At 57.0% G+C, this 27,197-nt stretch overlaps 1 protein-coding gene across 4 annotated transcripts in view; it reads left to right on the top strand.

Annotated features, from left to right (window-relative positions):
• The window catches only part of ITPK1 (inositol-tetrakisphosphate 1-kinase), a 177,873-nt gene extending 154,480 nt beyond the window's left edge, over nucleotides 1-23,393 (top strand). For all 4 annotated transcript variants that reach the window (XM_034938037.3, XM_034938038.4, XM_055097968.1 and 1 more), the window contains 6 exons: nucleotides 301-399; nucleotides 755-795; nucleotides 4,805-4,970; nucleotides 11,191-11,258; nucleotides 16,648-16,810; nucleotides 21,259-23,393. In XM_034938037.3, the coding sequence (XP_034793928.1) occupies nucleotides 301-399; nucleotides 755-795; nucleotides 4,805-4,970; nucleotides 11,191-11,258; nucleotides 16,648-16,810; nucleotides 21,259-21,602 (881 nt within the window). In that variant the 3' untranslated portion in view covers nucleotides 21,603-23,393. The remainder of the gene's footprint in view (nucleotides 1-300; nucleotides 400-754; nucleotides 796-4,804; nucleotides 4,971-11,190; nucleotides 11,259-16,647; nucleotides 16,811-21,258) is intronic.
• Nucleotides 23,394-27,197: the final 3,804 nt, after the last annotated feature.

Raw genomic sequence — 27,197 nt, 5'->3', positions numbered from 1 at the left:
GTGGGGTAGTAGTTGTAATGTCTGTCAATATGTACATTTTTTACTTTTCTGTACTCTTCGGATTTTACACAGTGATCATACACAAGTTTTGTAATTACAGAAGTGTTATTAGACAATGTAACGGCAGGGCTGTGGTTATTGTTCACACACACGAGCACATGGGACTGCAGAGGTTGGGGACGGTCAGATCCAGGAGCGTGGGGGCACTGAAGGCCCCTGGGGTGGGGCGGGCTGTCACAGGACGTGCACCTGGGGTGGCTGCCCAGGAGCTGTGCTGACCAGGCCTCCCTTCTGCCCTAGACGACAGGATCTGCTCGCCACCCTTCATGGAGCTCACGAGCCTGTGCGGGGATGACACCATGCGGCTGCTGGAGAAGAACGGCTTGGCTTTCCCATTCAGTGCGTACCATCCCAGCTCCACCTGAGGGCAGGCGCTATAGACCGCAGGCCAGCATAGGGGAGGGGCTGGGTTTATAGTGCCCTCTGGATTTAAGCTCACCCAAGGATGGATGAGCACATGGCCCTGGGTCCCACCTCCACCCACACCATAGAAACGGGTCCTGGTAGGGGGCACAGGTCAACGTGCTCTCCTGCCTGGCCTGGGGGTGTCTACCCACACGTCACCCTCAGTGCAGATACCAGGTGTCCAGAGTCTGTGTCTCAGCTAGAGTTCCTTTCTAGACGTGCCAAGTACCTGCCTTGTGGGTGAACAGCCTCACTAATTTCTCTCTGCTTTTCTCTCCCCAACCCATAGTTTGCAAAACCAGAGTGGCTCATGGCACCAACTCTCACGAGGTGAGTGGAAGAAGATCTGACTGTTGTCCCTGACCCCCATCCTTTCAGCTCATCGTGTCTCACTGCTACCCTGCCGGATTCCTCACTGCCACTGCTCCTGCCCTGCTGTTAGTCCTGGCTCCTTGGTAGATAGCCTCCTTCCCTTCCCTGGACTCCAGAGGAATCGAGCGGGAGTGCTGTGGCTTCATGCACTGTCTGCAACCTCACCCCAATGCCTGTCCTGTCTCTAAGGCAGGAGGATGTGCTGCGGACCCACGTGTCCTCTGTGGAGCCTGTCTTAGCTGTGGCAGCCATAACAAACCCCAGGCACTGGGTGGCTTCGCCACATTTATTTTCTCACAGCCCCGGAGGCTAAAAGTCCCAGGTCAAGGTGCCAGCAGGCTCAGTTTCTGGTGAGGGCTCTCTTCCTACCTTGCAAATGGCCACCTTCTCACTGTGTCCTCACACGGCCTCTTGTGTGTGTGAATGGGGAGGGGCAGAAAGCAAGAGCAAGCTCTCTGATTTCTTCTGATAGGGGCACTAATCCCATCTTGAGGGCCCCACCCTCAAGACCTCCCAAAGGCCCCACCTCCAGATACCACCACAGTGGGGCATGGGCTTCAGCGTAGGAATTCTGGGGCACACGTTCAGTCCATAGGGGAGCTTGTGCGAGTCATGCCTCAGTCCGGCCCGCCCTGCAGGGCTGTCTGTCCTTTGGGCCATCAGTGTCATCTCTTCGAGGGCCTGTTTTGTGGCAGGCACCGAGCTGGGCCCACATGAGGGCTGTTAGCTCTGACAAGGCTCTGTCACTGCCACAGGGGTCTGCCATGCTGCTGAATTGAGACGGGCCAGGGAGGAAAAGAGGGCCGCTTAGAATCAACCCCGTGGAATGCTTTGAATCATGAGTCACCCACCCGCCCATTCATTCTTTTATTCACTCTATGATGTTCCCGGCCACCTTGAGGACCATGGAGACCAGGAGACAGATGCATAGGATGTGAGTCCTGTCCCTAGAGAGAGCCAAGGAGCCTGTGAGGACTCCAGGGGCTAGAGGAGTGGATGGTCATGCAGGGGCTTCGCTGGGGCCAGGGCCCGCTCCACCCTCAGGAGCCACACCTGGGGCCTTGTCTTTGCCCTGGACACAGCCCTGCCTGGGGTCTCCCCAGTGGGCACATGTTGGGGTATGCTGGGCAACAGGCATCTGACCGGAGTGGGCTCTCTGGGGAAGGCTTGTCCTTGGAAAGCCCCACCAACAGAAATGCTCCCCAGAGCTCACGACTAAAAGGGGAAGATGCAGCAGCATGGGCCTTTCCTGGGTTATGTACTGCTCTTTATCCCTGGCCTGCACTTCCGGGGAAGTGTCAGCAGACAGTGTCAGCGTAGCGCAGCACATGCTGTGATGGGAAGGAGTGTGGAGACAGCCCGCCGTCCCGTTGTCAGTTGTCTGAAATCAGGAGCCCTCACGTAGTCTTCCTGTGGGTGTTGGCCCTCCTGCCGCAGCCTACCTGGGCTCTGTGCCTGGTGCTGGCAGCACCCTCCAGGATGTGCCAGGCCAGGGAGGGAGCAGGAAGGCTCGAGAGCAGCAGCGTTGGTCCCCAGGCCCCCCTCAGCCCCAGTATCTGCCTGCCCGCCTTCCACCAGCCCCTTTAACCACCCAGTGGTTCCTCTGTGTGTGAGTTGCTTGGGTGTTCCTAGATGGAAGCACGAGCGTAGTTATCAGTGTGCGTAGATCCGCCTAACTCAGAACCTGGCAGCCCGGGAGGAGGGAGCCACTTCTGCGAGTCACTCGAGGCCTGAGGGCCGGGGCTGTGGAATCCCAGAGACCTGGGACCGATTCTGGTGCCGTGTGTTGCCATTTGTGCGACTTTGGCAAATTACCCAGCCACCCAGAGTATCACATTTGTGACTGGAGACGTTAGCGGCTTCTGTGAAGGATGAGGGGTCACTGCCAGGGTTGCCTGGGTGGACTGTTGGATGAGCTGCCGGAACCAGCTGCCCTGGTACTTGCCCGGTACTTGCTGAAGGGGATGGGGGTTCTGGATCCAGGTGCACCCCTCTCAGGATGCCCCTGATGGGCCTTGGGACTCTCAGCCCTCAAGTATGGGGTCAGCACGCTCAGGGGAAGCTATAAATCACCCCTCATTCTAGCCGCCTGGCTCCAGGATGTTTGTACAGGTGCCCCTCCCTCTACTCCCCAGCCGGCTGTCTGGGTCCACTGCCGGCAAGGTGTGCCACCACGTCCCATGTACTCAGAGACCCCAGCGGACTCTCTGTGCAGACGGGGCATGTTAGCATTGCAGGGACGTGCCCTCTGGGGTGGACACTGTCCACCAGATAGGCAGAGGTTGGGGGACAAGCTTCTCACAGATTCCAGGGGTACCCGGGGAAGCCAAGTACAGCAGGGGCAGAAAATAGCACTGTGCATGGCTGGCTTTAGATAGGGCAGCAGTTGCTTCTGATCGGGAGTCCTCGTCTGCATCCCAGCCCGCACACTCCCTGCCTCTGAATCTCCCAGCCCGAGACTCAACCAAAACCAGGACCATTTCTGCTAAACCACTCTGTCTTCATTTTATGTTCTCAGAACTATTTTATTTGGGTTTTTGTTTTGTTTTTGAGCCAGTGTGAGGGTATTCATTTGCTCCACAGTGGAATCTTTTTTTTTTTTTTTAAGCTATAACTTAGCCAAAAGCTCAAAGCATCCCTGAAGCCACCCATGATTTTGCAGAGGAAGACAGTGGCGCTTAAGCAGGGTGGGGGCCCAGCCTCGGCTCACACAGCAAGTGCTCAGCAGGCATTCCAGCCCCTGCCTGACTCCAGAGCTGCTCGTGTTTTTCCTGTCCTTTATTCTTGTCAGAAGGCTGAGGAGATGTTCACTGCCCCCCAATGCCCCCAGCACAGACACACAGTTTTTGTTTTTCCCATGTGGCCTGGATTTCCACGTCTGTCCTGCCCAGCTGAGCTCCAGGCACGTAGGGCCGGCGCTCCGTGACAGCTGACACAAGGGGTGGCAGCTGACACAAGGGGTGGCAGCTGGGGAGGCAGCCAGCTCTCCGGGGCCCATTATCCCTGCTCAGCAGCCCCAGCCGTCTGGTGGCTCCTTCCTGGGGCCCTGCGGGCTGAGGGATTAGCCGTGACCCTGGCACCAGCAGCTGGATCGACTAGGCCTAGGGCCCACCCCTCTGTCCTTAGAGCAGACCCTGTGCAGAGCCCGTGCTGGCCGGGGCTGAGAGGGTTTTGGCAGCTGCCCCCCTGCACTCCCTACCCCAGCCCCTACCAGATCCTCCTGTCAGGGACCTTTTTCCCCAGAGGAGTCGGGGATCAGGAGCACAAAGGCCTGTTGTTTGCGGAGTATCACATGGCTCCGTGTGTAGGGGCGCGGCTGGGTGCTGTGCAGACCCAGTTCCATCCTGGGCTCACTCACTGTCCAGCAGTCACTGAACCTCTCAGCGCCTCATCGTCCTCATCTGTGAAAGGTTGTATGCTCACCTCAGATGTGCATTGTGAGGGAGACACTAGGTAACTGGTGTACGTGCTCAGAACAGGGCCCGGCTTGTCACAACTGCTTGACAAGAGGCAGCCGTCATCAGACAGGCTTTGACCCAAGGCCTCCTGACTCCTGCGCCCGAGTCATCTGCTTCCTTCCTCCTCCTCCCGGGTCTTTGTGGAGGAGCCTTTAGGATGTCAGAGGGTTGAGCAGCACACAACCTCAGCGATCCCCTTCCCTGGACCACGGTGCGACAAGTGGCATCACACTCTCAGAAGTTGTGCAGTGCACAGCCAGCTCGATCTCACATGGCAGGCCCGGTGGAGGGAGGATCTCCAACCCCGCGGCAGAAGGGATGCATCCCCAGGTGTTCTTCACAAGTCCCACTCCACTCACCCTGGCTCAAGGCTCCTCTCAGGGAGTCCTCATGCCATAGGACCAGGGATGGGCCTTGGTGGAGGTGCTCTGGACAGGTGACACACCTGTGTGTTGGAGGCTGAGAGGGTGGTGGATACTGACAGAGCTTTTGACCCCTTGTCTTCCCAGATGGCTATCGTGTTCAACCAGGAGGGCCTGAACGCCATCCAGCCACCCTGCGTGGTCCAGAATTTCATCAACCACAACGCCGTCCTGTACAAGGTGTTCGTGGTTGGCGAGTCCTACACCGTGGTCCAGAGGCCCTCACTCAAGAACTTCTCCGCAGGCACATCAGGTAACTGCTCCTGTCACCATCTTGGGCTGAGCAAGACTCAGGGGCCCAGCTGGGATGTGGCAGCAGCTGTCTGTCTTTCGGCACTGCCCCCACCACCCTGTGTTCTTGGTGGGATGGAGAGGTGCTCTAAAGGTGGAAACAGTTGTGTACGGTGGATAAAGAGGTCTTGGGGAACTAGTAAAATGTCCCTATTCCCTGGGTCATTGTAGGGGCCCCACCCACCTGAACCACCGTAGACTCCAGGACGCATCCAGAAGTGTTCTGTCCCCAGGATGCTTCCTGGGGACCCACACAATAATGATATTCATCAGGAACACGCTGGGACAGGTGTGGCCAGCATGGCGTGGATTGGCCGTCCAGGGAAGCAAGGGCAGGTGCTGCCTGCTGTCTCCCGCTGAGCCATCTTTACCTTGGGTCTCATTTTCCCCTGGGGAGCCTGAGACAGAGTTGCCTGCTGCTACCCGCATAGCTGCCAGGGTGAATCAGGCTCTGTGAGAAGCAGCAGCTGCCGGGTTATAGGTCTTCTTAGGTGCAGGACTCCTACCGTGCCAGTGAGCGGGTTTTGAGTCAGTGGACGGTGGTCTAGGAGTCCCGTGGGTGTCACATAGGGCATTCTCAGCATGATGCTGTTGTCGCTGGGCCTGAGAAGCAGCCTCCCAGGGAGCAGCCTGTGGATCCCACTGCGCTGAGGGGCCTTCCTTCCGCCAGCTGCTCACCGCCCTCTCCAGCCTCAGCCATTTTAAAAACGGACACTGAGTTAAAGATTTGCTGGCAGCGGAGCTGCTTGAAAGGATGTTCTAGTGGCTTCTGAAGGCATCTCTAAGGCACGTTCTGGAAACCTTTGGAACAGTGGCAGTGTCTTGGGATAAGTAGCTTTCCAGGAGGACCCTTTGGAGAACACTCACTGCCCCGCTGTGGCTTGTTCAAATCAGCTGCACATTTCTTTCAGCAAGGGGAACCCACATCATCAGAAGCGTTCAGACGCCGGCTGTTTTACCTCCAGCTGAGCAAACAGATGTGTCCTCTTGGCATCCCTCCTCCGGGGACTGCCTGTGGCCATCCACACCTCCTGGCTGGTGTGCCGCCTGGCATGGAGGGGCTGCAGTGCTGCGGTCGCCCTCTCAGCCCTTCTTCCCCTAGATGCCTCTTCTCTTTCCATGGACACATGCAGAGCGTGGATACTTTGGAAACGTGCAGGTGTTCATTTTCCTCCGAGGGCAGGCGGCCTTCCTAGCTGGGCATGTGGCTCCCAGACTCAAGGCTGTATTTTCAGGGTTTGGGACATCATGGTCCCAGCCCCTGCCCACTGGGTGGGAGCCAAATGCTGGAAGCATATTTTTATATGTGGCTATATACCACCAAGAAATATTCCTCCAAGTTATGGGCTGGAAGAGGCTGACATTTTTTAAAATGCTGTTTATTCCCTGATTTAAGAAAATAATAATGCTTTAAGTCTATGGAAAATATATTAAATTAAGAGGAGTTATATTTTATATCAACTCCTTTCTGTTTTTACCCAGGTCACTCCATCTCTAAAAGAAATTTACTGTCAGATCTCCTTTCTTATCCACTGTGGTTGGGTTTTTCTGTTTTTTTTGTTTGTTTGTTTTCTCCTTTTTCCTTCTGGTTGCAAAATGCTGAGCCAGTTTCCGTCTCGACGCTGGGAACTATTAGCAGCAGAGTGTGGGCTCCTATCCGGTATCTGTGAGGACGAGGACTCCTTGCCTGTGTGTCTTCTTGTGTGGCTATTTCTAGGTTGCCAGTTTGCCATAAAATGCACACCAGGAGACCAGACGTGGTGGCTCATGCCTATAGTCCCAGTTCTTTGAAGAGACCAAGGTGGGAAGATTGCTTGAGGCCAGGAATTTGAGACCAGCCTGGGCAACATAGTGAAACTCCATCTCTACCAAAAAAAAAAAAAAAAAATTAAAAAATTACCTGGGCATGGTGATGTGCACCTGCAGTCCCAGCTACTAAGGAGGCTGAGGCAGGAGGATCGCTTGGGCCCAGGAGTTTAAGGTTGCAGTGAGCTGTGGTCATGCCACTGCATTCCAGCCTGGGTGACAGTAAGACCTTGCCTCTTAGAAAAAAAAAAAAAAAAGCAGACTAAGCCCAAATAGTAGAGAAACACACAGAGCTAAAAAGGAGAAATGTTTATTCTGTTCACGTGAACTAAGTAACTGTTAGTGTGTCTCTCCATCCCCAAAGCTGATTCTGTGTCCCCATCTCTAGGGCACTGTGCCAGGGAGCTAACGTGGGTCCTCTGGTTTCTACGTGTATGTTCTCTTTCTGGATAAGAAGTGTAATGCAACAGCAGCCTTTTAAGCTGGACCAATTGGAAAGGGGGTTTGGGACTCTGGCCTCTTTCCTGCCCTCACCCCAGCTTTCCAATTTCCTTTGCCCAATGACATGTCCCCCAACTTCCCGTGGCCACGCAGGGATGGGGGTTCCTTGAGTGGGATTTTTCTGGACCTGGGATAGAGACAGGGACATGAGTCTTCACTCGACAACTGCCAGTCTCCTTTGCCTGTCAGCTGCACTTTTGTTTTTTACGTGTTGACATCTCAAATCAAGTGTGCCTTATAGCCAGTGGCATCCATGCAGAGGCTTTGGCTGGAGCTGAAGTCAGGTTGTGGCTTGTGCCATCCACCAGGAACATTTTGTGTTCTCTGCCTGTGGTTCGCATTCACGGAGAGACTGTTTCCCTCCCTCCACCCTGTGCCAGGGTAGAGATTAGCGGGTTCCTTTGCTCTCCCTTTCTATAGAGTGGGTTTATTTCTTGCTCATCTTTACCCTGAGGACGCAGCGCAGGCTCCCAGCTTTATGCAGGTTCCCTCCATTATTCTCTCCAGCTTGAGCTTGTTTCTCTTAGGCATGCATGAGTGGTACCTCTCACCATGTAGAGCGGGAGGCAGCAAACTTTTTTTTGCAAAAGGCCAAATTATAAACATTTCCAGCTCCATCCCAATTATTTAATGCTGCCGTTGTAGTGCAAAAGCAGCTGTAGATATGTAAATGAGTGGCACGGCTGTGTTCAAATGAAACTTTATTTACAAGTGCAGGTGGCCGGGCTTACAGTCTATAGTCTGCTGAGCTCCTCTCCAGAGCCTCTTAATAGTCAGTGATACAGCATTTATCAAACCTACCATGTGCCCAGCCCTGCGTGAGCTGCTGGGGATCCAGTCAGGGACTAGACAGGCACCCAGCTTCCTGCCCTCATGATCTTGTGTTCTGGTGGGAGAAACTGCACACAAGGAGAGAAATAAGAAAAGGGTCAACTGTGGCCTGAGATGAGGGGTTCTGAGGGGAAGAGAATGTGTCCTGGGATACCACTGGGTGAGGGGAGCCACTTGGAAAGGGCAGCTCAGGATGTCCCTCTGCAGAGATGATACTCATGGCAACTGAAAGATGACTTGGGTCACCATCTGTAGCATTGGGACACATTTTCCCCATCCCCTTCGCCTCCCGAGAGAGAGAGAGGAGATGAAGTAAATAAGGCTAAAAGCAGTGTGGCCCAGCTCGTGGCTGTACTGCTGAGTTGCTGGGATGTTTGGGGGCTAATCTTATCATTTATTCTTCTTTTAAACCTATTTTTTAAATCCATAAGTTGAGAAGAAAACACACACATTCTTCCTTTCATTGCCCTCCCTCCCTGTAGAACATTGGTGGTAGTTCTCCACCGGTGCTATTGGGCTAGTCCAGGAACAGACTGCATGGGGCACCCAAAATCCAGGGTGCTGTCGTGAGTGAGGGCTTGCCGCTGCATGCTGGGAGCAACGCCCTGGTCTGATGTGTTAGAGGAACCGACTCTCTTGGAGCTGGCCACCAGGTCTCTTTCCCTGATGCCTTCTCACTTGCCTCAGCTTTCCATCATCTCTTGGGTGACTGGCAGCCACGGGAGGCTGCTCCCACTCCCTCCGACCCCTGTTCAGACCGCACATAGAGAGGAACTGAGCCCAGACCATCTCTCACTGCCCTGCCAAAAGGGTCTTCTGGCCAGAGCTCCCAGGTCAGAATTAGCCAGAAGGGCCAGGTGCGGTGGCTCATGCCTATATCCCCAGCACTTTGGGAGGCTGAGGCGGGCAGATCACCTGAGGTCAGGAGTTCAAGACCAGCCTGACCAACATGGCAAAACCTCGTCTCTACTGAAAATACAAAAAATTAGCCAGGCGTGGTGGCGGGTGCCTGTAATCCCAGCTACTCAGGAGGCTGAGGCAGGATAATCACTTGAACATAGGAGGCGGAGGTTGCAGTGAGCCGAGATCGGGCCACAGCACTCCAGCCTGGGCAACAGAGCGAGACTCCATCTCAAAAAAATAAAAAGAAAAACAGAATTAGCCAGGAGGAGAAAAGAGCCCCTTTTGAAATGTCCTGGACTCCAGCTCTTCCTGCCAGGAGAAGCTGTTGGGTTGCATGATCTGTCCAGGTGAGCAGACACTGGCCGGCCCCTCTGAGTACCCAGCTCTGGCCCTTCCTGGCACCCGCTCAGCACCCACGTGTTCTCCTTGCGGCTCCTGCAAACTTCCCAGCCTCCCTGATCTTTGCTGTGTCTACCTGCGCTTGGTGGCCCTTCCTCCCCCTGGGCCTTCTCCGCCACTCGGCAACTGCTATTCAGGATCTACAGGGAAATAGGTGGGAAGGTGCCCTGAGCTCAGGGGGCTGAGCCAGGCTGGGCTACAGGATGAGAAGGTGGGCAGCGTTCCCCTCCCAGCTGCTCGAGCTGTTCCAGCCACAAGCCCACGGGGCTTATGCCATCTCCACAGACTCCCTCTTCTTGGCTGTCGGTGCCTTGGGAGTAGAGATCCTGGGGGCCACATGACACATGTCCTGCGGGGTGTTTATTTTCCCCAGGCTCCTCCCCAGGACCATCTTTCATGCCCCCCGTCTGGACTGGCTCTGGTCAGAGCGGCAGGAGTACTGTTGGGCACACCAGGGCAGCCAGGGGCCTCTGTGCCCCGCTAGCGGGAGGGACGCCGGGTACATCTCAGCGCCTGCCTGCTTGGCTTCCGCCGGAATCACTCCCTCATGCATGATTGTTGCGGCGCTGTGGAGTCCTGGAGCTGATGGGTCGTTGGCAGCCAGATCAGCTGCCCCATTGGCATGGCCCCCGGCACGCAGCGGCCCTCAGCCAGTGCCCTCCTGTCCTCGCACATAGGCGCCTGGGTGCCAGGGGTGTGCATTGCATCCTGGGAGTGGGAGCCACAATGCCTCACCCTGCAAGGACTTAAGGAGGGGCTGCTGGGGCTGGCGGCCCAGGACGGTCCCGTGCCAGCCTTGGGGGAAGTCGTGGGATGGTGACAGACAGCCTTTTCCAGAACTCGGCCTGAGGCTCATGGTTCTGCAATTCTTGCATTTGCGTGCCAATGCTTCCCAGTGCCTACGAGCGTGTTTCTGACCAACCGACCTGACATTTCCCCCAAGTGACTTTGGCTTACTCCCCAAAGACATTTCTCCTGTGGGATCTACTTGCACTTTCAGTGTTCTTTGGACTGGTCTGCCTCTGCGGGTCCCCAGTGGGCCTGTATGGGCCGGGTGTTGTGGGAGGCAGGCGGGAGCCAGACGTGTGGGGTGAGGGTATTTCAGACTCTCTGTGCCAGCTTGCATTGCCAAAGAGAAATTGTGCTGTGTGCTTTCTTGGACGGATCCTGTGGAAGCCTACATTCTCTGATTTCCTATTTTTTTCCCTAAGTCGCTAAGAACCACCAGAACCCTTTGTATTTTAAGTGCTCACGTGCCGGTGCCAGCCTGTCCCTATGTCTCTAGCATGTTCCCCAAAAGAGAGTCCCGTGGGCTGGGGAGTGGGCTGGGAGCACTGGCCTAAATAACACCAAGAGGCTGCTTTACTGTGGGCCCTCTCTGGACGTGATATTCAGGTGTTTAGCTGTCCCACCCAGCCCTTTTCCCCCACTTCCCTGTATAGTGACAGCACACTTTGGGAACAGGGCCTCAGGGAAAACCAGATGTGATGCTGTGAGACGGTAGCAGAGGTCAGCTCATTACATCGGTTACTTTTATGTGGGAGGAGAAGGTGAACCGGAGCCCTGATGGGGCACACATCCGTGCCCAGGGCTGGTGCCCAGCTTGCTGGAGCCCAGGGCTCTGCAGAGCCCGGGGCCACGTGTTGTGTGCCTGGGGTGATGCTGCCCCCTGGTGTCAGGTGGCGGCAGTGTGGTCCCTGCATTGAGGTTCTAACGCCGGCTCCTTCCTGTTGCTTTTTCAGACCGTGAGTCCATCTTCTTCAACAGCCACAACGTGTCAAAGCCGGAGTCGTCATCGGTCCTGACGGAGGTGGGTCCCTCTGCTGGGGTGGCCTGGCCTGAAACTGCCCTCCCGTGGGCCTAGGTGTGGGCTGCTGTGGCCATGGGGTCCTTGGCCAAGCTCTCCAGCAGGGTAGGGTGGGAAGAACGTTTGCCTCCATGCTAGGGGCCCCAGGAGGTTCCAGAGCCCCCTGTTCCTCTGCTTGCTTCGAGTTTTCATGCTAGCAGCCATTGCAGCCCAGCCCAGCACAGGGAGAGGTGAGGGGCACACTGGGCTTGCGGGGACAGACCACTCACTGCAAGCTGCCCACACAGAAAGTGTGCTGACCCTTCTCCCAGCATGAGGAATTGGAAGAACTGCTCTCTAATCTGCCTTGTTCCTGATTTTTAAAAAGGCTGTGGAGGCAGCACCATCTCAGTCCTTTGTCCTGCAGTGGTCCTGAGGCTGGCAGGAGTGTTACCCCTGCCCCCAGCACTATGGGTAACGGGCGTCCTGGCCGTTCAGTGAGTGTTGCTGTGGCAAGTGTCAGCCCAGGTGCTCTGCAGTGTGGGTCGCAATCAGGTCTCATGGCATCAGAGAGGCTCAGTGATCTTTGCACGTTCACAAGGCTGTTCACACGGTGCAAGGCTGGGGTTTGACCCCAGATCTGTCTGACTCCAAAGTTGGATCTTCCAGGAATTTAGGACTTCTGACCTCACCAGTGATTCCTGAGCACCTGACCCCAAAGAATTTAGGAAAGGCTACCCTCTGCTGTTTGCCCGAAGTCCAGAGAGCCAGCGGCCACTTCCCTAAACTCAGAGCCCTCTGCCAGGGAGCCCGCTGTTCTGAGGATGCATGTGTGCTGCTCTTCTGGGGGGCTTTGCTGGTGTCTTCCTCCCTGTCCTGGGCTGGCCTCTCCAACGAACCAGCCTCCACTCCAGTGGCAGTGCTCGCGTCCCTCGGGGGGCTGCCCCAGCACCCAGATGGCCTGTCTGTCTGTCTGTCTTTTGTGTCAGGGTCCTCTGAGGAGCCAGCAGTGTGCTGAGGGTTAGACAGAGCACAGGCGTGGGCAGGACCTGGAGGGAACATCGCCATCCCTCAGGATGTTGACACATGTCCCCTGGGAACATATCAGGCTTTGGGAACAGATTTCAACAGAGCCTCAGTGCCTGGCTGAGAATATTATAAGATGTTCTGTGCAAGAGACGGCTTTCTTCTAAGCTTCAGAATCCCGGGGCTTCTTCCCTGCATGGCTTTGCTCTGGGGGCCTCGGCAGCCCATGCAATGGAGGGGAGTTGGCATTTGCAGACTGAGTGTCCTCTCAGGGGCAGGGCCAGCAGCCGTGATGGCAGAAGGACCCATCCAGAAGTCACTGTCTTGGATTATCACTTGTTGACCTCAGTCTCAATCTCCTTATCTGTAAAACGGGAAGGGGTCAGCCTAGAGACACTGCAGGGCCCTTCCCTTCACCTCTGAGGTCTGCAGTCACCTCCTCCTTCCCTCAGCGCATGGCTGCTAGTCAGGAATCTGCCAGGACTGACGACTTCCAAAAATAGAAAAGGGAAATGCGGTCAGCACCACCTTTTCCACTGGGACATCAGCCCCTCCTGGATGCCCGCAGGCTGGCCTGACAGAGCCAGCTCTGTTCCCAGGTGCGGAAACACGCTTGCTGCTCATCCACCTGCCCCTGCCCACCTGGGGCTCCTCCAGTCCTGCCTTGGCCTCCCTGGGAGTCTGGTGCAGGAAGCCCTCCTCTGGCCTTAAAGCACCCCCTCCCTTCCCAGTGGGATGCCCCTGTGAATGGGCCTAGCCCCACCTAACTTGGAGGGCCCCATACACTTTTTGCTTTTCGAAATTCAGTCTAGGGTATTAGTTAAGAGCACAGACTCTGACGGGACTGCCTGGGGTCCGGCCCAAGCTAAGGCGAGTCACGTCGCCTCTCTGAGCCTTGGTTTCTTCTTCCTGCCCCAGAAGGATTCCGGAGTCCAGGGAGTTCCTGGGTGAGAAGCACCCACCGCAGTTGCCAGGTGTGCAGTATGGGCACGGTCTTGGCGGCCAGGTGCCGAGGCCCACTGGGGACCCATGAACGCCTTCCCAGTTCCTCTGTCACCTCCTTGCTTTCCAGAACGTCATCAGATCACTTGCGTTGAGGGCCCCAGCCATCTTGTCCTAGGATGGCTATTTGGTTTTGGATAACCAGACAACTTCGGAAGGATTTCTGAGATTCTGCAACCAAGCCGAGAGCACTTTTGTAAATGGCGTGCCATGGGGCGTGTGGCAGTGCAGCAGCCAAGCTCCCTTGCTGCTGGGCCTGTGCTGTCAGCCTGAGGCAGCAGCTCCTCCCGTCGTCGGCACCACAATCTCACAGCGAGATGTTTTTATTACCCCATTTACTGGGGCAAGAAAACAAGGCCCAGAAGGGTTCTGTTATGGCTTAGGGTACACAGTGGAGAGTGGGCAGCTCCAAGGTGTCCACCAGGGTCTCTCTGACTCAGTGAGGGCCTTGGGCTGCAGGATGAGTGGCTGAGCTGCCCCACTAGGCTTAGCCTCTGGCCCCCACTGGCAAGAGTGACCCAGGAGGCTCAGAAAAGCTAAGTGGCTGGGCGCGGTGGCTCATGCCTTTAATCCCAACACTTTGGGAGGCCAAGGCGGGCAGATTGCTTGAGCCCAGGAGTTTGAGACCAGCCTGGGAAACGTAGTGAGATCTTTAATCCCTACCAAAACAAAATACAAAAATTAGCAGGGTGTAGTGTTGCTTGCCTGTAGTTTCGGCTACTCGGGAGGCTGAGGTGGTAGGATCATTTGAGCCCGGAAGGTCGAGGCTGCGGTGAGTTGTGATCTCGCCATTGCACTGTAGCCTGGGCAACAGAGCAAGGCCCTGTCTCAAAAGAAAAAAAAAAAAGAAAAGTGCTAAGGGATGAGTGTCTCTTACAGCCAGGCCACTCCTGCCCCCTAGAAAGTATTTCTTCCAGATACGACACCAAGGCCTTGAGGTTGTGAGCAGGGGGGCCCTGCGTGTCCTGCAAAGCCGGGGTGGGAGATGCGCTGGTGTAGGCCTCAGAGCGTGGGTGATATCCAGGCGTGAGTCCCTCAGAGCGTGGGTGATATCCGGGTGTGGGTCCCTTGGAGCGTGGGCAGCGCCCGGGCCTGGGTCCCTGCTCAGCGCTTCCTTCCCTGGAAGTTCCCAGTGGTTACTTCAGCCTCCTGTGCTTGGGTAAGGGCCATTTTTCTTGGTGACCAGGGCTCTGTCCCCAGCCCTGTCGATCTGCTTTCACTTTTTTTTTTAAATTCAGGTGCACTTGGCACACCGGCTCACACCTGTAATCCCAGCATTTTGGGAGGCCAAGGAGGGAGGATTACTTGAGGCCAGGAGTTTGAGACCAGCCTGGGCAAGATAGTGAGACCCTGTCCCTACAAAAAACAAATAAAATTAGCCAGGCATGGTGGCACACGCCTGTAGTCCCAGCTACTCCAGAGGCTGAGGCCCAGGAGTTCGAGGCTGCAGTGAGCCGTGATTGCACCACTACATTCCAGCCTGGGTGACAGAGTGAAACATTGTCTCTAAATAAAATAAAATTGAGGTAAATTCACACACATAAGATTAACCATTTTAAAGCGAATAATTCAGTGGCAATTAGTACATTCACAGTGTTGTCCAATCACCACCTCTATCTGGTTCCAAAACATTTCCACCACTGAGAAGAAAACCCTGGGCCCACCGGCACTCACTCCCCATCTCCCCCACCTCATGTTACTGGCAGCCGCTGAGCTCGTTGCTGTCTCTGTGGCGTTACCTGTCCTAGATATTCCGTAGAAATGGAATCACACAATATATGAGCTTTTGTGTCTGGGTTCCTGCACTCAGCATGATGTATTCAGGGTTCCTCCGCGTTGTGGCATATGTCAGAAGTTCATTCCTTTTTATGGCTGTACAATATTCCGTCGTATGGATAGACCAGTTTTTGTAGCTGTTCATCTGTGGATGCACGCTGGGGTATGAATAACACCACGGTGAGCGTGGGTGGACAGCATCCGTTTGAGTACACGTTCTCAGCTCTGGGGTGTGTACCCCGGAGCAGAACTGCCAGGTCAGATGGTTATTCCATCTCCAGCTTTTGAACCCAGCTTCACTTTTGTCTTTCATGGATCAGCCACTCCCTTCCCCTTTGGCCCCTAAGCCCACAACCCCCAAAACTTCACTATTTATTGAGCACCTAGTGTGAGCCCTCCCTTGGCTGATTTAGAGGAGACGGGATGCAGTTCCTGCCCTAAAATTCAGATGAATCTCCTCCCAGCCGGGCACATACTGTCCACACCTTATCAACATAAGTCTGAGATGGAGGCCTGTTGCTTCCTTTTACAGAAGAGCAAACCTGAGACAGAGAGGCCAAGTACTGTTTCCTAAGTCCACAGAGCTAGGAGTTCACTGTCAGGTTTGGAACCCACGTCTCTCTGACTCCAGAATCCTTCCCAGTGCAGTGCCCCACTTCCTTGGAGGCCTTGGCTGGGGGCAGGCTGAGCCCATGACAGTGTGTGCCTGTCCCAGGCCAGCTGCGACAGGCACAGGACTTGAGTGGCAGAGGGGAGTGCCAGGCTGGGAGGGAGAACAGAGCAGGGTGGCCTGACCAGCACATGGAAACCTTGAGGAAAGCTGAGCTTGGACCCCAGGAGGCAGGCAGGAGCAGCAGAGCAGCCTCTCTGGGGAGCCCGCATTGTTTGGGGTGTGAGTTCATTTGGAAACAGCATTTTTTGGGAAGGAAGACTGGCCTGCTGGGCCCCAGGGCCCTCGCCCTCACCTCCTTGGGGGTCTCTGTGATGGCGGGCAAGTGGGGGTCTGATCAGAACTCCTCACTTCTGCCCGGCTCTGCGCCCCAGCTGCTCCTAGCCATGTCCCGCAGCTGCTGGCCTCTGCACCTTTGCCTCCCCTGTGTCCTCCCTGGGGCCGCTGTCCTTCTCCCACCCCTCCCAGGGGCCCACATCCTCCTGCCTCCAAGTTCCGGCTTCGGTGCTCTGCACCATGTCTTCCCAGGTCCCTGACACACTCTCCATCTCCTTCCTCCCTGTTAAAAAGCTTTGGTTTTAGAGGCTAAAAAATATGGGTCCAAATTCTGCCCTGTGCTTTTGAGCTGTGTGACTTTGGACCAGCCCGAACCCTCTCTGAGCTCCGGTTTCCCCGTGTGTAACGTGCAGTGCTGGCACTGGCCTTCCAGGCTGTGATGAGCCCACAGGAGGTAATGAGCCTCACACACCTGGTGCCTGGCGGCCCTCAGACGGCAGGACCTGGCCAGTGGCCGCCCCGTGCTCACCACAGTAGGTCTGTCTGGCTTCCTGGCCCGAAGCATGCCAGGGCCTCGTGGCAGCTGGTGTGGGGGGTCTGTCTGTGTGGTGCGGCTTCGCTGCTCCTCGGCCCATGGCCTGACTTCCTTGTGTATGTCGGCAGCTGGACAAGATCGAGGGCGTGTTCGAGCGGCCGAGCGACGAGGTCATCCGGGAGCTCTCCCGGGCCCTGCGGCAGGCACTGGGCGTGTCACTCTTCGGCATCGACATCATCATCAACAACCAGACGGGGCAGCACGCCGTCATTGACATCAATGCCTTCCCAGGTGAGTGGCGGCCAGGCCACCTCCACTGACCGGCCTCCAGAGACTGTCCTCAGGTGACCAGGCAGGCGAGGCGGGGTGACCGAGGCCAGAAAGCCAGCTTTCTCCCTCACCACGGGGTCCGGGGAGGTGCAGCCCCGAGAAGCCTCAGCCTCACCCGTGCAATGGGCTTACGGGGTGTGCGAGGAGGGAGGGAGAGCTGCACGTCCACCTGGGGAGCGCCAGGCACAGTGGCCACAGCACGCATGTCCCTCACCTCCTCTCTCCACCTGCGTCATTGGTGGATCAGCCCCTCCCCCAGGCCCTCCTCGATTTAAGGAGCAGGAAGGACCTTGAAGGGATTACAGCCCCCTGCAGTTTACATGTTGGGAAACTGAGGCCCTAGAGAGGAGGAAGCTGTTCAGGCCCCACAGCACATTGGTGGCAGGCCAGAGACTCCCAGGCTCAGGTTGCCTCCACCACCCTGAACTGCAGCGCTGGGCAGAGGCCTGGGGAGGAGCCCTGGGCTATGGGATCTGTTCCCTGCTGCCAGCTGGGCCCTAGGAACCCACTGGCATTGAGCCAGGCTCTGCCATGTGCCCCTCAGCTCTCAGTGAGGGGCCCTATGGGGACCGCAGGAGCAGAGCCCCAGCACAGGGCATGAGGAATGATGGTGTGACATCACAGCTCGCAGTCACCAGGCTGCGTGCCTCGCCCCGGGGACACCAAGGCTCAGTGGCTTGTTTACCTCCCGTAGCAGCTCAGAGACAGAGCCGCGCTTGATGCCTTGGTGCCCGCCGTTCCCCAGATGGGGGTCCCCCGTTCCTTTCTCCATCCTGACCCTCATAAAGCATCTGCTGTGGAGGTGAAGCCAGCCTTGCTAGCTGCTGAGGTGCAAAAACATTCAGGAAATGCCTCCTGCCTTCAGAGACTGTGCCTGGCAGGTGGGGACTCGGGGTTGTTTATCGTGGAGGTGAGGCAGGACCTTGGCCCCACGCACTGGCTGGGCACTTTCTGTGTGTGTCACCTCCGCTCGTCTGAGAGCATGCGCAGGCGCAGTCAGCAGCACAGGCCACAGCAAGGAAGCCAAGGCTCAGAGGAGTGTGCTGGCTCCTGTCATTCAGCTGGTGTTTACCCAGGGCTGCTGTCGCCCAGGGCTGCTGTCACCCAGGGCTGCTGTGTGTCCCAGCTGGTCCAGATGCTGATGCAGCTTGAGCTCCACTGCCACGCCCTGCCTGGGGAGAGCTCACCCCTGTCTGGAGGAGGCGGAGGACAGAGCGGGTGGTCAGCGGGCTCCTCTGTGAGGTGGTGACACTGGAGCACAGGGGCAGGTCCCAGGAGAGGCACCGTGGAGCCCTGTGGCTACAGCAGGTGCAGCTGCGGGGCAGGAAGGGTGGAGGACAGAGTCAGGGGAGCTGCGTGTGGTGAACTGAGGACGTTGGAGCTCACCCTGGGAGTCGGGGAGCAGCCACCATGAGATCTGTGCTTGTGAACTGAAGGGCAGACCCGTGGGACGATCATGTTTTTCTCCATTGCCTCTGGGTGCAGTGGGGAGGAAACCATGGGTTTAGCTGGAGCTGGGATTTCATGGGGTTTTAATGTGCAGGTATGAGGGAACCAGGGCGCAAGGGACATTCAGGATAATGCAAGGGACGTTCAGGATAAGGAAGCGTGGGATCTAAACCACGGAGCATGTTTTGAGTGGCAGAATGAAAAGGGGACAACGTCAGTGGCTGGAGGGCCAGGGGGGCACAGGGAGGCCTGTTAGAAGAGAAGTTCTAGAAGGAGGGAGGAGACAGGAGAGGGTGGGAAGCTTTGCACCTGAGCAAGGCCAGTGCCTCCCAACACAAAATGTGTGGATGGTCGCGATCTATGGGTGCAGATAAGGAATGGCCTTGTGAGCCAGTGTGGGGCACTGTGAGCCAGTGTGGACAGGGAGGGTTCTTCCAGAGAAGCCAAGAGAAGGGCCACCCAGATGGGGTGGGACTATGGCTGAGCCTGGCAGAGACTGGTGAGGGAGCCTGGTACTGAGGAGAGGCCCAGGGCTCTGGCAGGGCAGAGCTGGTTCCCCGGGAGATAGCTCAGTGTGCCCGCCTTACCATAGAGCACCCTTTTGGGGCCAAGCAGAGCATCAGGCCTGTTCTCCTGCACCCCACAGGAGGCACCTTGGGCCATGGGTGTCCAGCAGCACGTGGGTGGGAGAGGCCTGGGAGAGGGCCCCTCCAGAGAGGGGCTGGCTCTGGAGTAATAACCGCAACAGCTGCATGTGCTGATGACACCGTGAGCCAGGCCTGCCCCGACGCCTCACTTTGTCCTCACGAGGCGATGTGCAAAGGGCCGCTGGAATCTCTGTGTTGCTGATAAGAATGTGAGGCTGGGGGTTGAGTGGCTTGTCCAAAGTCACGTGGTGGAGCCGGATGGGGCCCAGACTGTCAGCCCCAGCCCTTCCACCTCTCAGCTCCAGCCATGGGTTCGAATCTTGCCTCTGCCTTTACAGTCTGTGATGGCACAAGCCACCTAACGTTTAAGTCTCAGTGTTCACTGCAGTGGGAACCAGTTTCCCACCCTGCAGACAGAGGAAATGGCTTTTGCACAGTGCTGGTATGGAGCTGGCACCCTGCCCTGCGGGTTCATGCCTCAGTCCGCTCCCCAAGCTCCTGTTTATCCTCAGGCCTCCATGGAGGCAGCCGTCTCTGCACCACCACAGAAAGCGGCCTCCCTGCCCTGGGCCACTGGGCCTTGTCTGGGGATGATGGAGGAGGTTGCTGGAGAATGGCTCCCTGTTCCCTGGCGCTGACCTGATGGTGGAGCTCCTCCACTGCATTTCTCCCTAGGCACCCAACAGCCATGCCCGTGCCCGGGACACCTACCCTGCCCTCCAGCCCTAGCCCAGGGCCGACGGACGCCCCGGGTCCTATGGTGGGGGACCTGGCACCATGTGGTATTCAAGGCACACACAAGACCAAGGGCGTCCTTCAGATCCCACTCTGCCTCTTAGGAGCCACCTTGAGCCTCAGGGTCCTCACCTGTGAAACGGGCTGCAGGGGTGCGGTGGGCTGAGGACCGTGGCGCTCACTGCCCAGTGGCTGCTACTTCCCGAGTGCTGTGAACGCCATGGACGTCATCACTGCCCTCCCCGTGGTGGTTAACGGTCACGCCTCCTCATCTGTAAACTGGGGACAACATTATGAAGATTAGGCGAGAGGATGTTGCGGGACACTCGCACAGTGCCAGCTCGGGAGGCGCCGCTTGCCGGCCAGAATAGCCATCTTTATTTCCACCGCGGGCACCCCTGCATCCCCTCTCAGACTTGGGCTTCCTCAAACCACGCAGTTGTTTGCTGAATAAGTAAGGGCATGGGCAGATTCAGCAGTCTCATCTTCCAGGCCCCTGGGCACTGTAAGAGGTGGCACAGGGTGCCCCCGTCTGAACCTTCATTCCCACCCTGGTGGGGCTGATGGTTGTAAATGTTGTCCCAGAGGACAGCCCAGGGTTTTTGAAAACTCCCGCCCCTCCAAGTTGGCTCAGGCAGGCGGGGCGCTTGCCCTGTGTGAGTCTCTTTTGGAGCAGTTTGCTGGGAGCCAGCAGAATCCTCCCCTGAGATCCGAAACCTGCTTGGTGGCTCCTGAGGGCTCTGCCGATGTTCACAACTGTGTTAGGAAGCACTTGCCCCAGGCAGGTACCACGGTTTCTGTTGTGTTCCCCTCTGTTAAGGGGAGCATGTGATGCTGCGCCCTGGAGCTTGTCTCAGGCCTGGGTGTTGCTAGCGATGCCCAGCGTTTCCGTTCCTTGGCTGTGATCCTCAGAGAATGGGACACAGGGGGCCTCCCTGCAGGTATTTTGTGATGAGAAGGAAGCAGACTCAGTTGGGGTGGCAGCTGCTTTGTGAAGCAGACACCACTCACATCCCAGCCTCTCTCAGTAGTGCCACAGCAGCCTCCACCTGGGCGGCGGCGTTCTCTTCTCAGTTTGCAGACAGGGAAGCTGAGGCTCAGGGTGGAAGCGGTCTCCGGGACTCAGCCTGAGGCCAGACTCAGCTGGGCCTCAGGGGTATTTATTACTCCAAGTGTGTGGAGCTGGCTTTGGTGCTGCTACCTCCAGCCACGCCAACATCCCCTGCACATGTACTGGCTTTTACCATGCAAGTGGATGGGTGGGTGAGACAGTGGAGCTGTGCCTGAGAGGAACAGGGACAAGCAAGTTTCATCCTCAGCTCAGGTTCTTCAGCTTCTCACACCCTGGCAACAGCTGAAGGTCGAGGAGCATGCACCTGGTTGGGCGTCCAAGCTTTTTGACTCCCCTCAGCCCCCCTTATCTGCTGAGCCTCACGTTTTCTCTGTAAATGGGACGCTGACAGCACACCCTGCCTCGTCCCAGGAGCCCATCGGTTCTGCCTCCTCCTCCTCCTCCTCCCTGCATGATGCGTGCCCCTGGCTCACGCCCCTTGTGCTGTCTCTCTCTCCCACCCCCAGGCTACGAGGGCGTGAGCGAGTTCTTCACAGACCTCCTGAACCACATCGCCACTGTCCTGCAGGGCCAGAGCACAGCCACGGCAGCCACAGGGGACGTGGCCCCGCTGAGGCACAGCAAGCTTCTGGCCGAGCCGGCGGGCGGCCTGGTGGGCGAGCGGACATGCAGCGCCAGCCCCGGCTGCTGCGGCAGCATGATGGGCCAGGACGCGCCCTGGAAGGCTGAGGCCGACGCGGGCGGCACTGCCAAGCTGCCGCACCAGAGACTCGGCTGCAACGCCGGCGTGTCGCCCAGCTTCCAGCAGCATTGCGTGGCCTCCCTGGCCACCAAGGCCTCCTCCCAGTAGCCACGGAGCCAGGACCCAGAGGGGCAGCGCAGGGCGCAGAGCACACCCGCTGGGCCAGCAGCTCCCAACGGCGATGCTACTACTAAGAATCCCCAGTGATCTGATTCTTCTGTTTTTTAATTTTTAACCTGATTTTCTGATGTCATGATCTAAATGAGGGGTAGTGGGGGATGGAAGAGAGTACCAGGTGGTCCACCGTTGGGGAGTGGGGCCGTCCGCCTGCTCTCTACTGTGCAGACCTCCTAACTGAGTTTACACACGCTTGTGTTTGCAACACTAGGTCTGGATGGGAGGTGAGGGGTGTGCGTATGGCTGCCATGCCAGTGTCTGTGCACATCCCTGTCTGTTGGTCTCCATGGCCACTGTGGACCGGGACCCTTGGGGGAAGCCTGCCCATGTCGGGCTGTGGGAGGCTGACCAGTGAGAGTGGCTTCCCTTCTGCCTGACTCCCCACTCCCTGACCTGCCCCTTCCTTGTTTTTCCTCCTACTGGTCTCCACCAAGGCTTTGTAAGCCCCCACCCTGCCTGGTGTGCAGCTAACCCCTCCCTCCCCACAGCCAGAGGAGGCCACAGACCCCTCAGGGGAGTTCCGTGCTGGGGTCTGGGCTGTGCTCCCTCACTAAAGGGAAGGAAAGGAAGCTGGGTGTCCTCCGGGCCCCCCAATACACGTCCCACTTAGCCCTGCACAGCGGTCTCCTTCCCCTAAGCCAGCACTGCTGCTCCCTGGAGCCCGGGAAGGAGGCTGCCTGGCTGGAGGCCCGAGCTGATGGCGCCTGTGCTGAGGATTCGTGCTGTGATTTGGGCAAATCATTCCAGGTCTTTGGGCCTCCACCCCCTCGTCTCTAGTGGACATTTGAGATCAGAGAGCACCACAGGGCTGGCTTTGTGCCCTAACCCCTGGGATGCAGCCTGCCTTTCCATAAAGTCACCTAGGTGAGGATAGGCGCGGGAGCCTCGGCATGACACCATGGAGATCGGGGCCCTCTTCCCAGTGGGTTCACTCCTTTTCACACCTGCTGGGTCCCTCCTCACCCAGCAGGCCCGGTCCACCTCTCATTGCAAGCCCCAAGCACTGAGCCAGCAGGTGCCAGGGAGCCACCCGCCCCCCATCGCTTCTGCACACCTCGGACTCACCCCATCACCTTGGCAGCAAAGCACTGGCTCTGCCGTCTGACCCCTGATCCAGGCAGCCCCCTCTGCAGAGAAAAGGGTTGGGGAGAAGCCTCTGCAGTCCTGGAAGATGTGGAGTGCTGGGTGAGAGGCATCAGCCCCCACAAGTATGTTTTTGTGTCTTAAGATAGCAGTTTACTTTGAAAAAGTGAAAAAGGCTTCCGGGCTGTCCTCTGCCCAGTGAGACGGAGGACGTTAGAGAAAGTGCTGAGTGTCCCGAGAGAGGCCCCCGAGCCAGTGCATGGAGGTCCTTCGGCCTGGCTCAGCTGGGCTGCAGGGTGCCCACTTTGAGGAGGGAGGCACAGGGCTTGGGCGAGGGGCAGAGGCCATCAGAACTGCCCGGCTTTTTTGGAAACTGAGGACCCAACAACTAACCACGTTTACACGACTTGAGTGTTGAACCCCGATTAATGTCTGTACGTCACCTTTCCTAGTTCTGACCCTGAGTCCCGGGGAACAGGAAAGCGTGGCCGGCCTCTTGCACTGCTTTGTCTCCAAAATAAACTACTGAAATCAAACCGCATTTCACACGTGTTTACACATGTTGCTCAAGTTTGTTATGTCATACTCCCAGTCCTTAAAAGACGTTTAATAAAACAGCTTTACCTTTTAAAAATAAAATTTCAATCCCAGTCTGCCTCAGGTACGGGTGGGGGTGTGCAGCGTGACTCCTGGCTGTGTTCCGGTACCGTTTGTGGCCTCCGGGGTCTTGCGCGTCCAGGGCCCAGATACCGAGTAACTGCCATGTGGTGTCGTGGCGGCGTCCATAGGCCTCCGTGGCAGGGCGGGGGCGGGGGCGGGGCTGTGGGTGTGCAGGGCAGCTGCATTTTCCAAGAGTGGAGATGGATGATAGAGTTTTGCTTCGTAAAGGCCTGGGAGCTACATGGGAGGTAGGGAGGGGCCAGCCACACCCAGGGCTGGGGGGCCAGTGGACTCTGCCCAGTGAAGCCAGGGGAGTGTCAGCAATGAGGGGCCTGGACAGCGATGCGGGACCCGCACCTGGGAGTGGCGGAGATGGAGCCCAGCTCGCTAAACGTACCCTAGGTGCACGCTGACCGTCTTTGATCCCCGGACAGTGTCCATAGAGTTGTCTCCCCTTCGGTCACATTGTCCCTGGCCTTGGAGTTTCTGCCTCAGGGAAAGACCCACTAAAACCACCCGGGCTCTGGCGGCCTCCTCTTTTCCAGAGCATGGTGGCGCTGCCTCCTGAGAAGAGTCACTGAGAGTGTCTGGGTCCAAGGAAGGGACCCACTTAGCAAAGGTTGCTGTGTGGTGCTTTGCAGGCACAGCGCCTGGAGTTGGCCCCGCCAGCATCGGGGTGGCTTGGGGCTCTGGTTCCTAAGCTTCTGCTTCTGAGTTGGTCAGCACGTTGGCTCTGCGCCCTGCAGTGCCTGTCTTGATGGTGGTCCATGGATGTGCTGAAGGGCTCCAGGAGCAAGGGGCCAGACCACACTTTGGCTGAGTCCTTGGGTAGTTTCAGAGGGTCACCTGCACAGTCTGCATTGAGCACCCTGGGGCTGAGGCCGTGGGTCAAGTTCTGCCTGACAGTGCTTTGATTATATGGTGATGTGATTCTGCAAACATAACCCCCCAACTGAGTGCCAGCTGCTGGGTGTCCCCACCCCAAGAGCCAAGGGGAGGCCACCCTGGAACTGGTGCTTTGCCCTTGGTGTCATGGAGGTGTCTGGGTCCACACGTGGTGGGTGGGCTGGGCCTGCAGTCACCCAGCATGGCCAGCGGGATTGGACCCAGCTGCAACCTGGCAGGTTCCATGGGGCTTCCTGTGCCTGGGCCTGCCTGTGTCTCATGCCTGTCAATAAAGGAGAAAGCAACCTGGGAAAAACATTCCTCTCTGTACCCAGGGGACTGCCAAGTGTGCTTTATAGAAGGCTGGAAGACCGACCGAAGTAGGAAGCTGTCACATGTTTGAGCCAACTGAGCAAAGCAGCTGTTGCCTGCCAGACAGCCACCCCAAGACCAAGGGAGCCAGCCTGTCGTTTGTCCTTCTAGCCTGGAAGACCAGTTCTTGGCTCTTGGGCACTCACATTGGCCACTGGCCGCAACTGCTGAATGGCTTCACTAATGTCCCTGGGGTCTGTATCTGCCCTCTCTTCTATTCCCTAGAAACTCTGGCCGGGCATGGCGGCTCACGCCTGTCATCCCAGCACTTAGGGAGGCCGAGGCAGGTGGATCACAAAGTCAAGAGATCGACACCATCCTGGCCAACATGGTGAAACCCCATCTCTACTAAAAATACAAAAATTAGCTGGACATGGTGGTGGGCGCCTGTAGTCCCAGCTACTTGGGAGGCTGAGGCAGGAGAATTGCTTGAACTCGGGAGGCGTAGGTTGCAGTGAGCCAAGATCGCGCCACTGCACTCCAGCCTGGCAACAGAGCAAGACTCCTCAAAAAACAAACAAACAAACAAACTCTGATCATTCACCCGGTGGGATCCCCGGCAGCTCCTTCTCCTTCCCGAGCTGTGGCTCATGGGCCATTGGATTCAGAGACCTTGAGCTGGGTGCTGGCTGCCCTAAAGGAGCACGACCCCTCCAGCCTGGTGACCGGGAGGCAGAGAAGTGCAGCTGTCCTTGACAAAGGCCCAGCCTCTGCTGCCTCAGGCCAGCCTGGCCACACCCCGATGCCACAATCATCTGCCCCGCCCAGGCGTAAGCCTGACTCAGGTGATACAGGCGAGGCTTCTCCCATGGGTCCTCCCCTTGTGAGAAAGGGTCTGTGCTGTGTACCTTCTCTCTGCACAGCCATTGTCATTGTGGTTTGGAGTGAGTGAGCCTCCCGCACTGCTCAGGGGAGAGCTGGTGAGCATGACTCCATGGCCTCCTGCTGGTTGGGGTCTTCTGATTCTCACCAGCAGGAGCACCCAGACCCCCCCTTTTCAGAAATGATTACATTTTCCCTTCAAGAGTCATCTGTGACCTGATGGTGTGGAGGGACTGTCCCCTCCTACAGCCTGGCCAACCCCCTTCCTCCAGGGCTGTGTGGAATCACCTCTCAGAAGCTCACTCTGAAAAGCCACTCACAGGGATTTCACCAGGATGTTGCTGTTCCTGCCAACACCTGGGCTTTGTGACAAATGCTGTTTGCTTCAAGCTGTTCACAAGCAACTTCACCAGAATCCCAAGCTGGTTCGTACTTAATTTGTGTACATACATATGCATAATATACATGACCATGTATGAGATACAGACACCATGGCTTCTGTCCATTGGCTCATTCGCCTGGTCGCATGTTCACTCCATGAGGTTATGACACTGCGGGTGGCTTTGGGATGGGTGGTTTCAGGGACAAGGTGTCGCTGTGATCTCTGTATTTGCTAACTAGTCTTGTTTTGATTTCTAACGGTCTAGTGGAGTACAGTTAATGTTGTGTTTATTTCTGTAACTGTAGGGGTGGAGTATAAACCTAACTTTTGGAAACATGAAGAAATAAACAATAGCGCCAGCCGTTCGGAGGGTGTCCTTCTGTGCTTTGCAGGGGGCAGGGGGTGCGCATTAGCCGCCATGAGCAGCCCATCCTCATCAGAGAAACCCAGACTTGCCGAGACCCCTCAGACGACTCAACACCATTGCAGTGGTTTTCTGTGTGGGCTCCTGATCATCACCGTAATCTGGTAAGGAGATAGTAAGTATTATCTCCATTTTATAGATAAGGAAACTGAGGCCCTGAGAGGGCCAGGAGCGCCTGCCCAAAGACTCCTGCTCATTAATGGCTGGGCTGGGGAGTTCAACTCCAGTCTTAGGTCCAAATCTGAGTTCCCACCGTGGAACCTTGCCTGCTCAGACTCACCAGGCAGAGCCTCAGGGACTTGGTTCCCAAATCCCAACTGGCCTCTGGACTTGGCTCTGCCTGGGACCCTGGAGGGTGGCAGCGATGCCTCTGAGCCTCACCCACCCACAATGCCCATGTCTTTCCCATTCCTACCTGGAAGACACCACATGGGCAGCCTGCGAAGGCCGAGGCCCCTCCCTGCACCCTCTCCACCACTGCCTGGGATCATCACCCTCCCTGGCTTGCTCGTGTTTGAGCTGCAAAGGCCAAGGACGTTAGCCCCAGAACTGCCACCTGGACAGGTGAAGTGACTGGCCAAGGCTAACCAGCCAGTCCAGCAGAACCTGGCTCGAACCCAACCTCCTCCTCCTCCTGGCCTGCAAGGAGCGCCCTCCAGCGTGGGCGTGTGCTCCTCCTGCTGAGCGTACTTTTGTCCCCATGGGTTGCTTTGGCTGTTGCAGGGTGCAGCTGTCCCCACTGGGCAGTGAGCTTCTTAAAGCCAGGGCTTGTCTCAGCCATGCTCAGGCCTACCAGGCCCAGAGCAGCCATGCACAAATGTTTGACGAGTGACTGAATGATGGGCCCTGATATTCAGCCAGTACACATGGGTCCTGACTGTGTAATCCTCACAGTCCC

This window comes from Pan paniscus, chromosome 15, assembly GCF_029289425.2.
Source record: "Pan paniscus chromosome 15, NHGRI_mPanPan1-v2.0_pri, whole genome shotgun sequence".
In the NCBI taxonomy this organism is placed as follows: domain Eukaryota; kingdom Metazoa; phylum Chordata; class Mammalia; order Primates; family Hominidae; genus Pan; species Pan paniscus.
This window is presented reverse-complemented; position numbering and strand designations above follow the sequence as displayed.